The sequence below is a fragment of the Myxocyprinus asiaticus genome, chromosome 19 (assembly GCF_019703515.2).
Source record: "Myxocyprinus asiaticus isolate MX2 ecotype Aquarium Trade chromosome 19, UBuf_Myxa_2, whole genome shotgun sequence".
Taxonomy (NCBI): domain Eukaryota; kingdom Metazoa; phylum Chordata; class Actinopteri; order Cypriniformes; family Catostomidae; genus Myxocyprinus; species Myxocyprinus asiaticus.
In genome coordinates, this window is record NC_059362.1 from 47,704,606 (window position 1) to 47,721,067 (window position 16,462).

Below are 16,462 nucleotides of genomic sequence, written 5' to 3' on the forward strand. Positions count from 1 at the left end.
CTGTTTCCAAACCTGTTTTCATAATATTATAGAAAAAATTTCCCCAGGCAGACTTAACTGTGACTGAATAAGAAATAGTTCAACTAAATTCAGCAATTTTGTGTACATTTGAGACTCTGCATGTCCAGTTTTTCATTATATTTCTCCTTGTTTGCACTGACAATTCCTTTAACCATAAAATGTCCCAAAATGATCATTTATGTAACGCAGAAAGAAAAACTCTAAAATACATTATTCAATATTTTGTTTTTGTTTTATTTACAGTGATGTACTGTAAATTATTTAATATTTTCACATATTTCTGTACAGGATCCTGAACACCCTTTTACAGTAAGGATCTATTTCACAACTTTGACAAAAATAGTTTTTAAAATGCAATGAATTAAAAATACCATCACAAGGCTGCAGCGAATTTATGATTCACTATTATCAACATTATGATTCATTATTATCTATTAACTATTTTTTAGAAATTAAATAAATTAAAAAGGATTCACATTACAGAGGCACATGTAATGAGTTCATATTGAACTGCACATTGTCGGATTGTCATTACAAAGTGAAAACATTGTACCAATCATATATTTACAGTGAAAACAAACTATATACTGTATATACATAAACATTTCATGATATTTTGTGAATGTAGAGCAGGATTACATTTTCCCCATATTAGGACACCATTTAAAAGAAGTATCAGTGGTACATTTTACATTTAGTATGAAATGTACTGTAGCTCAAAGTGTTTTAAGAAATTATTTGAAAGGTTTATAATGTTGCAAAGCCAAAAAAATAAATACAATATATATATATATATATATATATATATATATATATATATATATATATATATATATATATATATATATACAGTTGTGCTCAAAAGTTTGCATACCCTTGGAGAATTGGTAATATATGTATCATTTTTAAAGAAAACATGAGTGAGCAGGCAAAACACATTTCTTTTATTTCTTATGGGATTCATATTCAACTGTAGGTTATAACAGAATGGCACAATCATAAAACAAAACATGGCAACAAAGAAAAAAATGAAATGACCCCTGTTCAAAAGTATGCATACCCTTAGTTCTTAATACTGTGTATTGCCCACTTTAGCATCAATGACAGTGTGCAGTCTTTTGTAATAGTTGTCTATGAGGCCCCAAATTCTTGCAGGTGGTATAGCTGCCCATTCGTCTTGGCAAAATGCCTCCAGGTCATGCAAAGTCTTTGGTCGTCTTGCATGAACCGCACGTTTGAGATCTCCCCAGAGTGGCTCGATGATATTAAGGTCAGGAGACTGTGATGGCCACTCCAGAACCTTCACCTTTTTCTGCTGTAACCACTGGAGGGTCAACTTGGCCTTGTGCTTAGGGTCATTGTCGTGCTGGAAAGTCCAAGAGCATTCCATGCACAGCTTTCATGCAGAAGAATGCAAATTGTCTGCCAGTATTTTCTGATAACATGCTGAATTCATTTTGCCATCAATTTTCACAAGAGTCCCCGTGCCTTTAGAGCTCACACACCCCCAAAACATCAGTGAGCCACCACCATGCTTCACAGTGGGGATGGTATTCTTTTCACTATAGGCCTTGTTGACCCCTCTCCAAACATAGCGCTTATGGTTGTGACCATAAAGCTCTATTTTGGTCTCATCACTCCAAATTACAGTGTGCCAGAAGCTGTGAGGCGTGTCAAGGTGTTGTCAGGCATATTGTAACCGGGCTTTTTTGTGGCATTGGCGCAGTAAAGGCTTCTTTCTGGCAACTCGACCATGCAGCTCATTTTTGTTCAAGTATTGTCGTATTGTGCTCCTTGAAACAACCACACCGTCTTTTTCCAGAGCAGCCTGTATTTCTCCTGAGGTTACCTGTGGGTTTTTCTTTGTATCCTGAACAATTCTTCTGGCAGTTGTGGCTGAAATCTTTCTTGGTCTACCTGACCTTGGCTTGGTATCAAGAGATCCCTGAATTTTCCACTTCTTAATAAGTGATTGAACAGTACTGACTGGCATTTTCAAGGCTTTGGATATCTTTTTATATCCTTTTCCATCTTTATAAAGTTCCATTACCTTGTTACGCAGGTCTTTTGACAGTTCTTTTCTGCTCCCCATGGCTCAGTATCTAGCCTGCTCAGTGCATCCACGTGAGAGCTAACAAACTCATTGACTATTTATACACAGACACTAATTGCAATTTAAAAAGCCACAGGTGTGGGAAATTAACCTTTAATTGCCATTTAAACCTGTGTGTGTCACCTTGTGTGTCTGTAACAAGGCCAAACATTCAAGGGTGTGTAAACTTTTGATCAGGGCCATTTGGGTGATTTCTGTTATCATTATGATTTAAAAAGGAGCCAAACAACTATGTGATAATAAATGGCTTCATATGATCACTATCCTTAAAAGTTTTTTTGCATGATCAGTCATATTTTCAAAATCAATGCCAAAATTTCACAATTTCTGCCAGGGTGTGCAAACTTTTGAGCACAACTGTATATAATTTTTTTTTAATTGTCTGTACACACAGTTTGAGAACCACTGAGCTAAATTAAATTATAACATACCTGGTGTTTAATAGTTTCACATATATGACACCAAAGCAGGCTGAGTAACTTGCTAGGGCATGAGTTTAAATGCCTTCATAAAACGCGGCATGATTAATGAATGCACTATTAAAACATGGATTACACGACAGTCAAGTATGTATATTTTTGAACATTTTAAACTATTGATGAATTATTAAGAGCAGTTTTGCAGTTGAAATGTTCAATGTACATAACGTTTCTCAAAAGATGCGATTCTAAAAGAAAAATCAATTTATAAATGTATTTACTGTAATCCAACTATTATATTGATGTGTTTCAGCACTATTTGTGTGGCAAGCAGTGAAACAACAATCATTCCTGTTTGTATCTGGACTGAAGCACAAACGGTTTCTAAATGTTTGTATTTCTTCATCAGAATTCGTCCTCTGAGCTGTCGCCCAGCAGCATTGTATTGTCGGGTCCGCTCCGAACTTCTCTGGGCGGCTGAAATTTAAGAACATCAAATGATCACAAGATTAATTTCAGTGACCTTCAGTGATCTCCACTCTAACCAGAATACGTATTATTGAAACTAAACTGCAAAAACTTACCTTCCTCCTCTGATGTTTAAAATTGTCCCTCCGTTTGCGATGAATCACTCTGATACTGTACAGAGCACCAACCAACAGAAGAGCACCAGCTATTCCGATGCCAACCGGTGCCAACATACCAGACACATAACCGGCCTGGAGAAGAGACACCACACCACATTTAAAGGTTACTTGCAAGATATTGATAGGTTGAAAGTAATGATTGTTTTAAAGAATCTTACCTTTTCTCTTATAAGTTCAACCCAGCTCCGCACTATAAACAAATTAAAAGAGAAGTAAAGGGTTATTTTTGCTGAGAATCCTCCACCGCAGCTTTCAAATATCATTTGTGTTTGTGTACATTCAAATATCTGTTCACTGTATGGAACAAAGCAGCGTGAACATTCTGCTAAACATCTTCAATTGTGTTCCACAGAAAAAGAAAGTCATGCAGGTTTAGAACAACATTTTTTTTTTTGTTTGAACTATCCCTTATTATGCTTGTGTGACCCCCTGTCCACATGCATGGACGTTGTATTTTGGCTTCACTATATGCAACGCATACTTTAAATGAATAAAAACTGACTGAATATTGTTCACAAAACTCTAGACTGTCATTTAAGGTTAAACTTCTGCTGCACGAGTCACGTGACACAACAACATGATGTCGATTTCCGTGAATCGCTTCTACAGGCGCAGAGCCAACAAAAGTGCCTCTGGTAAGAAATCTCTTTAAGTTTTTTCATTGAAACCTGTTTGGTTGTAAAGAGGAGAGTCTCTAGTTTAGTTTGATATGCCGCTTTAAAAAATTGGTTCATTTTTCGCACGTCAGCACGCTGATAAACATGATGTCCACATATGTGGATTTTGGGACATTATCCCCTCAAAAGTTGAAAAAACAAATGTTATTTTGAATAACTTTCAACTCTAACACATGTGTGGGTCATTTAGCTTCATTTTAATATACATTGTGTTATCACTGTACAATACAGTTCTATTCATTAAGATTAGTAAATGCATTCCTATATATACTGTACATTATCACATTGAGAATAAATGGGTTCATTCAAAAGCTGGAAAAATGTATTTGAATCAGAATTAATTATGCTCATTTCTGATGTAATGTCTGAAACGTCTCAAAAACATGAATAATCAACACTCCTGGAAACATAGTAAGCAATTTGATAAAAAAACTAATCTGACTTTCTATAGCTTGGTATTATTTAAAAAGTTCACAACTTAGTCTCACTGTCCACATACACTATATTCCCAAAAGTATTCGCTCATCTGCCTTTAGATGCATATGAACTTAAGTGACATCCCATTCTTAATCCATAGGGTTTAATATGACGTCGGCCCACCCTTTGCAGCTATAACAGCTTCAACTCTTCTGGGAAGGCTTTCCACAAGGTTTAGGAGTGTGTTTATGGGAATTTTTGACCATTCTTCCAGAAGCGCATTTGTGAGGTCAGACACTGATGTTGGACGAGAAGGCCTGGCTCGCAGTCTTCGCTCTAATTCATCCCAAAGGTGCTCTATCGGGTTGAGGTCAGGACTCTGTGCAGGCCAGTCAAGTTCTTCCACACCAAATTCGCTCATCCATGTCTTTATGGACCTTGCTTTGTGCACTGGTGCGCAGTCATGTTGGAACAGGAAGGGGCCATCCCCAAACTGTTCCCACAAAGTTGGGAGCATGGAATTGTCCAAAATCTCTTGGTATGCTGAAGCATTCAGAGTTCCTTTCACTGGAACTAAGGGGCCAAGCCCAGCTCCTGAAAAACAACCCCGCACCATAATCCCCCCTCCACCAAACTTCACAGTTGGCACAATGCAGTCAGACAAGTACCGTTCTCCTGGCAACCGCCAAACCCAGACTCGTCCATCAGATTGCCAGATGGAGAAGCGTGATTCGTCACTCCAGAGAACGCGTCTCCACTGCTCTAGAGTCCAGTGGCGGCGTGCTTTACACCACTGCATCCAACGCTTTGCATTGCACTTGGTGATGTATAGCTCGGATGCAGCTGCTCGGCCATGGAAACCCATTCCATGAAGCTCTCTACACACTGTTCTTGAGCTAATCTGAAGGCCACATGAACTTTGGAAGTCTGTAGCGATTGACTCTGCAGAAAGTTGGCGACCTCTGCGCACTATGCGCCTCAGCATCTGCTGACCCCGCTCTGTCATTTTACGTGGCCTACCACTTCGTGGCTGAGTTGCTGTCATTCCCAATCGCTTCCACTTTGTTATAATACCACTGACAGTTGACTGTGGAATATTTAGTAGCGAGGAAATTTCACGACTGGACTTGTTGCACAGGTGGCATCCTATCACAGTACCACGCTGGAATTCACTGAGCTCCTGAGAGCGGCCCATTCTTTCACAAATGTTTGTAGAAGCAGTCTGCATGCCTAGGTGCTTCATTTTATACACCTATGGCCATGGAAGTGATTGGAACACCTGAATTTAATTATTTGGATGGGTGAGCGAATACTTTTGGCAATATAGTGTATGTGGACATTAGTGCCCAGCCGATATATCGGTCAGCCGATATTATCGGCCGATATTAGCCTTTCACCGATATATCGGTATCGGTGTATATTTTACAGATATGCGCAGATATGAAAACTTTTTTTCAGAACATATAATGAAAACAATGCTTCAGAATTGTTGTCATTATGTAGTTTGTCCAGCAGAGTGCGCTCCGACTCCAATATTAACAGAGCTGACTCTGAGCTGATGGTGGCTCTGCAGACAAGGCGGACTTGCTGTTAGTCAGCTATAGTTTGTCAGTGCAGTCAGTAGTGCAGCAGATTGAAAGGTAAACATCAGAGCATCTTTTTGCAGCTCAGCAGACAACGGTGCGGTGGTGGATTGTGTCTGTTGAGTGTGGATTTCACGCTATGTTGTTACCTAGTTGGTGAGACGCAATGCTGGTCCATCATTTACTCTCCGTGACAACGAGCTTATAGCTAACTAGCTAACCACGTAGCTACTTTCATTGCTTGTCAGCTGAGTGGAAGCTAATGTGTAAACATGTATTCACCAAACTGTTTTGTTCAGGATTCAGAGTTTGGTACCCCCTTCAACCAAACAATTCCAGTCCTTGCATTTATAAAATGTAATATTTAAAAGTCTGGTTTTGCACCGTTGAAAGTTTCCCCTGAACTTGTATAGCAGAATACACCGCTGCACCGTTTACTAGATGCTTCTAGTTACAAATCAAAAAGGGGAATGGAAAATGCACACAGCTGTCACGCTCAGGTCTCAGGAAGTTATACTTATATATATATATATATATATATATATATATATATATATATATATATATATATATATATATATATATAATAATTTTCACCCAATCCCTGGTTCCGCTGCACCCAGACTGGAGGAGGGGGTATGAGACTGTAGGGGGCACGTGTGGGGGGTGAGATGGTGGTTTCTGTCAGGTCCTCTTCACTCTCCTCCTCCTCTTCATCAGAATTAGTCTCCTCATCTACCTCATCTTCATCAGGCTCCTCTATAAGACAGAATGGTTGTTTTATTACAGTGTTACAGTTATGAGTGATAGTGCTGTTTAACACACATAAACAAACCTCTAGATTCAACATCTTCTGTGTCTGTCTTTGGTTTTAATGCTGGTAACTGAACAGCATCCGTCAGAGGTTGCTGGGTAACAGAGGTCTGTGTGATGTCATCACCTGCAGGACCAATCAGAACACATTTTGAAAAATCAGTTTACCTTGTTTTAAATCGTTTCATTCTGTTGGCTTGAAAATGTCGACATACTGTTATTGTACAGGTTCCTTTAAAGGGGTCATGTCATGAGAAATCAAATTTATCTTGCTATTTTGACATATAAGAGGTAATTCTACTATAAAAACATACTCTAAATTTCAGATACAAGTGTTCCTTTTCTAGTTAAACTTATTTTCATAATATTAACAAGCAATAATACAAATATAAGAAATAATGCAGCAGTTCTCAGTTTTGTTTAGTTTTCATGCCCCCCATTTGAAACTGGAAAAACTGATGTGGCCCCAACCCATAATTTGATAGAAATAAATCAAGTTTCAAGTTTTGTTTTACCTAAACTTTTTACTTTTTAAAATATTAACTGTATTTTCTTTCAGCTTCATGTCACGGAAAACGTTATATTTATAAATGAATTCTTTCATTTTTAACTGTTTTGCTGAAAAGCTGATGTGTGTAATGAAAAGTTATACTTATTAAACATCCACAAATAGAATAAAAAGTGATAATGTTTACAGTAGTAATGCTAATATATAATAGCTCACCCAAAAATAACATTTCTGTCATCATTTACTCAACCTTGTCCCTCCAAACCAGTATGATGTTTCTCAGTCGTGAAACACTGTAACTGTAAAGTTTCAAAAGCACATAAAACTACGAGAAAAGTCGCCCATATAATTTGTGTGCTATATTTGAAGTCTTCTAAAGCCATACGATAGCATTGTGTGAGAAACAGACCAGAAATTAAGAGATGATTCACTGTAAATCTTATTCTTCACCCATTCGAATCTGGCACGCACACAAGAACAGCTTTGTTTATATAAGCGCAGTGACATCACATAAGTAGAAAAAGGTTGAAGAAAAGAAATAGCACACATTGGTTATTGAGTGTATTGTCACCATGGCAAATTTGACTAAAAACTGAACCACTGAACTAATTAATTTAATGCTGTTTATACTCAAGAATGCATTAAACAGTCTCACTCTGTGTGTTTTCATCATGCTCTTCATGCTCATCAGATTCTGTGACCAGAGTGTTAATCTGCATTTTTGACTCACTGACGGCATCAGACTTCTGAACTCCAGACATCTGCCATGATGATGACCAATCATGAGCTTCAGAGAGAGTGACATCAGAGGGGGTGTGGGCCGTTTCCATGGACACCATTTGCTCAAGTTCTGCATCTACCATAGATACAGCTGTTGGCACCATGGCGACAGACGGTTCAGACACCGGCGCAGCGACATCCTCAAACGGCTCAAATATCAACGGCAGATCTTCAGAGGACATGGTTGCATCTGTTCCTACCTCCTGAGATGTGGAAAGAGCACTAACTTCCTCTGAAAAAGGAAGAAAAACAGGAAATGTTGCATTTACAGTAGTGCACTTACAATGGAAGACTATGGGACTAAACATTGCACTAAAATAAATGTTAAAACACATGCTGTTTCCATAGTATAGTAAAGACTTAAACATTATACAGTACCTGTTAACTTTAGACTAGTGTGATAAAACTGTTAACTAATCTTGTCTGTGTAAAGTTCTTTCTAATATTTCAACTTCTGGTGATTTTTGGTCATAAGGAGTTTAAAGTTCAATAAAAAATTCCGTTAGCAATGTCTTGCGGCTATACATTTGAAAGAGTGTTTATTTTAACCCTCCTATGGTATTCGGTCATTTTTGACCAAAATACATTTTCCTCATTTAATAAAAATTGTTTCATTTAACTGAGCCTCACAAGACTTGGTGACTTTTCCTCCATTTGCCATCTGAACATAAAAAAATGAAAATAAAAAAGTCTAAGTGGTCATAAAACAAAAAGCAACACCTTTGGTATTCGCGGTCAAATTTGACTAACCATTGAAATTGAATGGGAAAGACTAAAAAACAGAGCATTTTTTTTTATCTGTCAAATATAATCAATAACTCAGCCACAATGTAGAAAAAAGAAAAAAAAACAGACTAAAGTTACAGGCTGAGACTCTAAAACATCCTCAGTGCAAAACATACACACCCACACACACACACACACACACACACACACTTACGCACACACAAAAATGAACTGGTGTGACTATAACACAGAGCCTTTTTGTTTTGTTTACATTTGTCAAAAAAAAGAATAAAAAATCAGTCACAATGCATTCAGACACTCAGAAATGAAGGGGTGAGAAGATAATGAACTCACAATGCACACACACTCACACACACACACACACACACACACACACACACACACATACACATGTTGGTGCAGCTATCATTATGAGGACTCTCCATAGACATAATGATTTTTATACTGTATGAACTATAGATTCTATCCCCTAACCCTAACCCTACCCCTAAACACACACACACACACACACACACACACACACACACTCACACACACACACACACACACACACACACACACACACACACACACACACACTCACACACACACACACACACACACACACTCACACACACACACACACACACACACACACATGTTGGTGCAGCTATCATTATGAGGACTCTCCATAGACATAATGATTTTTATACTGTATGAACTATAGATTCTATCCCCTAACCCTAACCCTACCCCTAAACCTAACCCTCACAAAAAACTTTCTGCATTTTTACATTTTCAATAAAACATAATTTAATGTTATTTTCCTTGTGAGGACCACCCAAAATATCCTCACAGCCAGAAATGTCCTCACAGAACAGGTTGATTCTCAATACTTGGTCCTCACAAGTATAGCAAAACCTGTACACACACACACACACACACACACACTCACACACACAAACACATACACACACTACACACACACACACACACACACACAGAGCTCCAGGGCATCAGTAAGTTGAGCTCTACAGCCATCTTTTGGTCACTGTTGGCATTACAAGTCATCTGTCGTTTTCCAGCTGATGACAGCAATCTGACACACTGATGATGTTATGTTATTGTTTTACAGGGCAGCCATTGAATCTATTATCATCTATAGCATCACAACATGGGTTATGGCTGTTATTGTGGGGGGGGGGGGGGGGTTGAAATATCTTGGCGTAGTGCATCTGTGCAATATTTAGGTGTAGGGCATCTGTGCTATAGTATGGTATAAGGCATTGTGCAAACAATGTGTGTTTTTTTTTCTGGTGTTTATATAGATCTGGGTGTAACTGCATGTTTACTGTAGTTTAATTGTATACCGTATGTGTGCTGCTATGTTGACTGTGTTCTCTCGAATGCCCAAGACAAATTTCTCCTAACGGAGACAATGAAGGCTAATCTAATCTAATTTACACTCACTCACACACACACACACACACACACACACACACACACACACACACACATGTTTGCAAAATACATTTTTACAATAGAAAGTTTGAAATTCCAAAATGTTTACTCTGATTCTTCTGTTTTATACTCCAATTGAATTTTCAGAATTTTGCAGTTTATTTGTTTCTTGATGTTCGTTTTCTTGACATTATGATGCATTTACTTTGAGTTATTACATTTGTTTATGTTTGAAATAAATTATTGGTATAAAAATGTTTATTCTGTGTCTTCTCTTTGTAACACCATGGTCAGGTTTGATTGCAAACATAATGACATTAACTGCAAAAACTGACACTTCAAATCAATTTAAAATGCTTAACATTGACAGATAATAGTTTGATAATGTTTAAATATATATCAAATGCATATCTTGTGATAAAATATAAAATTAGTTTACAATAAGTCATCAGACTACACAGTATGTGTCTACAGACATCTACTGGCTGTTACTGGCATGACATGATGTTCAAGTCATGTTATTTATATTTTGTTCACCAGATGGTCAGCAATCTGCCCCCAATTTTCTTTATGTTTCAACTTATAAAATTGTAAGTTCTGAATTTTGTTTTTTTGTTTGTTTGTTTTTTCTCCAAATATGTGCTTATTTGTATATGCAATTAATGGTCAAATTTAGAAATGTAAAAAATTTTAATAAGAGCAAAATAGCATAAAATCCCAAAAGAAATGCATCATTTTATTGTTCTTTCTTACTCTATTATCATTATTAACACATCTGATCCTTCCGGTTAAAAATGACCGCAAATATCAAAGGGAGGTGCCCTTTTTCAAAACCATAGGATGTTTAATGTTTATCTCAATGCAGCGTCTTGCCCCATAGACTTCCATTGTAAGTGTATTACTGTAAACACTGTCTTTTGTTTCTTTTATAAACTCAGGGATGAATCAACATTATTGTCTGTAATGCTGTACACAGAAATATTCTTTTAATTGCAGAACTAATGACAGATTTACCAAACAAGCATTAGCAAGTCTCCCCAATAACACAGTAGCTACTTGGTTTAATGTCACAAACATGAACTTTCTTACATCACTTTGGTAAGACATCGTGAGCCAAGAACATTAAAGTAACAACACAGAGCTGTCAAGACCTGTTAAGAATAAATCATTAATAAAAGCTTCTGTATCAAATAGTACAACACGTGGCAGTCTCTTTTAGCAGTCAGTTCAATTTCTCAAGTGCGACTCAAAATAGAAAGTAATTAGGCTGCTGTAAGAGCCCACTGGGGTTCAAAGTGGAGCGGGTAAAATCGAGTCTGTCTCCACCACTCTCTGCTGCTCTCATGTTCCTACAGATGCAAACTAATTATAAAATAAGATTGTTTTGGTATAGCAACCTGTTTTTCAACTGAAGCCCTCTAAGTTAATTGTAAGTAGGCTATTCATTCCCGAAGGAAAGTCAAATCATCAATTGTTTGGACAGTGAAATTAAATGAAGAGCAATTGGAGACTTTTGCTGTAGTCTCCAGCTTCTCAGATGTTTCTTTTGAGAAAAAGATCCCAGTAATCTCACAGTTGTTCCTCTAGAGTTTCACGAGAGATCTTAACAATGAGTGCGTTTACATGCACACCAACACGTTAATAACTACCAAAAATCTGCTTATTCAAAAAACCAGACAATGTAAGAAAACCGCATTTACATGAGACTTGAAATCATTGGATTATTGTTTGCTTTTGACGTCAAAACGTAAACTGTTTTACGCACAACACTTGCAAACATAAGGTAATCTGTTAAGAGCACCATGCAACACAAAATCGTGGTAAAGGACAAAAATCTACTTGTGCCGATCAGTTTATACTTAAACCCTTTATGACCATACCCTGATAAAAGAACGAAGTTTAAAGCATTTACATTACCTTACACGTAGTCGGCTTATTAAGCATAATCAGTGTAAGGTCAAGCACGAAACGTGCTCAGTGTTTCAAATGAATATGAATATGAACTCCTATATTTCTCATCAAATTATCTCAAGAGCAAATGATCTGAGCTATGCTACCAACATTCCTTTTATAGCTCTATACTCTTACTGTGTATCAAAAATTGACTCATTTGTGTCTTTTTATTTTTCCCAAGGAATTTAAAGAGAACCATTTGAGACAAAGCTGAAACTTACATTAACTGAGAACTCCATGAGGCATGAAAGATCAACCTCTAGTACTTGTCATTTAAAGAAATCTTGTACTTCACTCACCTCCCAGCAGGTGAACTGTCTCTGTCCAGGTATCAGAAGGATCCACCAATCTGGAGTTAAAGGTCAGATCCAGCTGACGGAGTCCAGACACAGGTGTGTTATCCTGGAGATCTAACCCACCCAGTGAGTCTCCACTGGTAATCGTTAAAGATGTTTGTAGTGTGGTTCGGTTACTAATCAATGGAGAGAATCTGAATGGACCATCGGTTGAGTCTGAAGGAGTTCCGGTGATCGTATCTGCTTCCAATCTTCTGTCATCTTTCTGTAGGGGAGTTCTAGTTAGTGGTGTCACCGTCCCTTTATCATCTAAACCTCCTGGCTGGATGTTCCCAGTCTTTCCTTTTGTAAATCCAGACGACCCGTTAGATACATCAACATTCTCTGAGATAAATCTAAGTGGCTCATCTCTCTCTAGGCCAACCATAGAAGAGGTTGTTGAAGCCTGTAGGAGAGACACCCCATCTGTAGTCCCCAGCAAATGATCCACAACAGATTGTATGGAGGCTGGAATCGTTGAGCTCTGCTGCTCGCCTACTGAGTGCTTCTGATATCGAGCGTTAGACCAGACTGCTTGCTCACCCACCCGGGACTGTCTGTCCTCATTTCCAACCGCTGTCACTCTGCCCAACCCTTCTCGAACACTGCTGTTTACACCTGCTTCCTCCTCAATGCTTCCAGGATCATCTGGAGAAGATGACTGTAGTAGTTTGGAGGAGATCACATCTGTATGCATGTCAGTGTTGGATTGTCTGAATGTGTCTACACTGGTAATGGTTAGAGATATGTTGGCAGCGGTTGGGGAAAGGCTGAATGAACCATTGCTTGAGTCTGACACCAATGATGGGAGATGAGATGATGAAGATGATGAAGTAACTGGTTCCCATTTTCTGTTGTCCTTCTGTAGACGAGTTCCAGTTAGAGGCCATGCTGTCCCCTTATCTTCTCTTTGGTTCTCAATTGTTCTTTGCTGTTGTCCTTCACAGCACATGCCATCCAATGCGACGATGCTCTCTAACGGTGCAGCCCAGCTTGAAAGAGAGACCGCAGCAAACAAGAGACTTTGGAGAGTTCCACCGTTTGACATGGCGTATCCGTCACTCAAGCATATAGTTTGACTGAAGACTGGAAGTAAAGCCGGCCAGATCCAAAGCGCCAAAGCTCACTTCCTGTAGAAGCAGGGAGAAGCGTGTGCTGCATAATTTATAGATAAAAAACATATTTCATATTTGGAGTCTGGAAGCACACAGGCATAAATTGGTTAGATATAGATATAGTTTTTGTTACCTACATTCACACTATTCTTTTTAATCGGTTATTGGTTCTTTATTATCAGGTCACATGGTAAATGGCAGCATTTGATGGCCTGTACATTAACATAAAATAAAGTCCAACAATGGCATTACAGCACTGTGCATTTAAAAGGAAACAGCAATTTTCACATTTAAATGAACTTAACGGCGGGCCCGCGAGGACATTTTTTTCGAAATATTAATAACTACAGTCTTGACCAACACAAAATAGGTATCATTTGAAAGATTAGAAGCTCTACTTTACAATGCATGTAGACATTATGACCAAAACTGAACATTGTGTTTTGACATTTGCAGACAAATCAGAAGTGTTCCGGTTTGATATTTTATAAAACATTTGCACTGTTCATATTATTGTAATCAATAAATACATCAAACTCATCAAATATTCATGTGTCATATACTGTTGGAAAGCTCTCAAAGAGTAGAATACAACCAGACTATTTGTTTTAATCACAGACAAAAATATAGCGAGTAATAGTTAAGTATATGTCTTTGATAATTATGTTGGTGTTGCTTATATAATGCGCTTTCATTTATAACTTCATGATAAATAAACTGAACATAAAATATCACATATCATTACTTAGAGGACTCATCTTTCAAACGAGCCCACACACAAGGTAATCAGATGCATAGATCATTAGATAATCCACATGAAGCACAATGTTACATATGGCCACCAGGAGATGGCGCCAAATACATGACACAGACTCAATGATGACTCAAATGACACAGAATGAAACTCATTCTGTGAAATCTCATTACTAAAATCATGTCTGCATGCTATGCAAACCTTTAGTCATTGTTGTGTTTGCATGTGTAATTAGTTCTTATGTACAATTATTATGTTTTATTTGTTTGGAGACGTTTTTGGACACTAAATTATAGTTGTAATGCTATAACTTTTGATTTCTTTGTCATATCAACAGAAATGTTTTCTCAGACACAGTTGACATGATTAGGAACAAAACAAAAGCAGTTTTTTGGAGCCACCTTATTTACACCCAGAGATATATAATGTCAAATCAGAAAAATAAGAACAAAAAGTTAATTTTTGGCTCAATTTGTTGTGTGATTTTTCAGCAGTTTCTTAGTCTGAGAGTCTCAGAATATATCATAATCTATTCTACATCATTAAAAATGTTTAAAAGTTTTCTTTACAATAACACTTAACCCTCTTTGTTTTGTTTTTTTTGTTGTTTTTTTTTTGTTTTTTTTTTTGTTTGTTTGTTTGTTTTTTAGCTTAAAGGGTTAAAGGAATATTCCAGGTTCAATACAAGTTAAGCTGCTTTTGTTATAAAAGTACAGCCACAAGATATAAACATGATTTTAGTGTGATAAAACTGCTTATAGGGTTTGCGTCGCCATGGCAACAAAGTTGTAAAATTGTCTATAACTTTCCACAGATGTGGTTAGTAAGTGATTTTCTCACAGTAAAATCATGTTAACACACATATTGTTTATGTCTTGTGTCTATACTTTTGAAACAGTGAGTATTTTAATGTTTACAGATTATTGACCCCATTGACTTCCATTGTAAGTGTCTCACTGGAACACACATTTGTGCTTTTTTTATTTTTTATTTTAATTAACGAGGGATGAGCTGAAAATATATATATTTTTTGTGTGTGTAAATCAATATTATGCCACAAATACTGTTTATTGAGTTTAACTTCCATTGAAACTGGAATATTTCTTACATTTTTTAATGTGTTGTTTTTTCATATAAAGGTCAATTATGCTTAGGTGAGATGCGAAATTATTATTAAATATTTATAACATTTATTGTTGCATTGTACACATTTATTAATTACTAGGGTGTCAGATTAATTAAGAATTAAGAAATTAAAAATTGGTTTCACAAATTGTTTATCGGACACTTAAGAATAAACTCTAATAAACAATATCAATCAATCTCTAGAATTAGTGCATTTATATTTATTAGGATTATTCTATGCAAATCTTATATTTTTGTATTGTTATTTTAACCTCTCATTTTGTAAACTAGTCTCTCTCTTTCAAATACAGTCACACAAATCTGCAGTGGTAACCTGACACAACAAAACACTGCAATTCTCTTCCAATGCCTAAAAATAGCACAGCTCCAAACATTGCGCCCTACTATGTTATACAGTAATAGGTTTTCATACAACAATGTTTATGCATTAACACTGTCCTATTTGCTCACTAACAAACAGGCGTAAGACTATAGAATAGCCTATATAAACATATATAATTGCGTGCATCTACGCCTGTCCTTCTTAATCTTTTGGACTGTCTATCAATCTGAATCATATGACACAATTGCAATTTGCTGCGTAATTTCTGTGGGGGCAAATTATCTTATATTTGACAGCGCAATACATTCACCCGCAGCATGTCAGGATTGTGGATTCATGTGCAAAACAACATGCAAAAACCCGATTCATCATATGGACAACTTTAATATTTAGCTACTTAATAATGGCACATTCACACTAATGACACGCATGCACATTGTATATGAATGTATCACCTTTACCTGCGGTGCATGAATGTTGTGCTGATCTCATATCTAATGCGATGTCACAATAATCAATAATCCGTAACCGCTCTTCTTAAGATGCATTTTAAGATTTCAGTGTCTTTCTCTGTCTGCTTGTGTCAGCTGAAGTTTCCTCCAGCGCTCATCCGCAGACACGCAGACGCGCAGTCATTGTTGTATGCGCAGTCGACTGCGCGTCTGTCTGCAG

The 16,462-nt window shown here is 37.1% G+C and overlaps 1 protein-coding gene across 2 annotated transcripts; it reads right to left on the reverse strand.

Annotated features, from left to right (window-relative positions):
* Positions 1 to 239: 239 nt before the first annotated feature.
* Positions 240 to 16,399, reverse strand: LOC127409642 (armadillo-like helical domain-containing protein 4). 2 transcript variants are annotated; one of them, XM_051644340.1, is made up of 8 exons: positions 16,252 to 16,399; positions 12,418 to 13,583; positions 7,929 to 8,210; positions 6,713 to 6,817; positions 6,475 to 6,636; positions 3,359 to 3,390; positions 3,138 to 3,272; positions 240 to 3,030 (listed from the first exon to the last, which is right to left on the reverse strand). In XM_051644340.1, the coding sequence occupies exons 2-8, from the start codon at positions 13,499 to 13,501 to the stop codon at positions 2,959 to 2,961; spliced, it is 1,872 nt and encodes a 623-aa protein (XP_051500300.1). In that variant the 5' UTR covers positions 13,502 to 13,583; positions 16,252 to 16,399; the 3' UTR covers positions 240 to 2,958. The 2 variants fall into 2 exon arrangements, with proteins under 2 accessions (XP_051500300.1, XP_051500301.1); XM_051644341.1 differs by having other exon boundaries at positions 12,418 to 13,608.
* Positions 16,400 to 16,462: the final 63 nt, after the last annotated feature.

Excerpts from the sequence above, each read along its gene's own strand:
- LOC127409642 (XM_051644340.1), bottom strand. The coding sequence starts at position 13,501 with ATGTCAAACGGTGGAACTCTCCAAAGTCTCTTGTTTGCTGCGGTCTCT. Across the intron at positions 8,211-12,417 it reads GACAGTTCACCTGCTGGGAG|AGGAAGTTAGTGCTCTTTCC; the intron begins GTGAGTGAAGTA and ends TTCCTTTTTCAG. Across the intron at positions 6,637-6,712 it reads AGAAGATGTTGAATCTAGAG|AGGAGCCTGATGAAGATGAG; the intron begins GTTTGTTTATGT and ends TCTGTCTTATAG.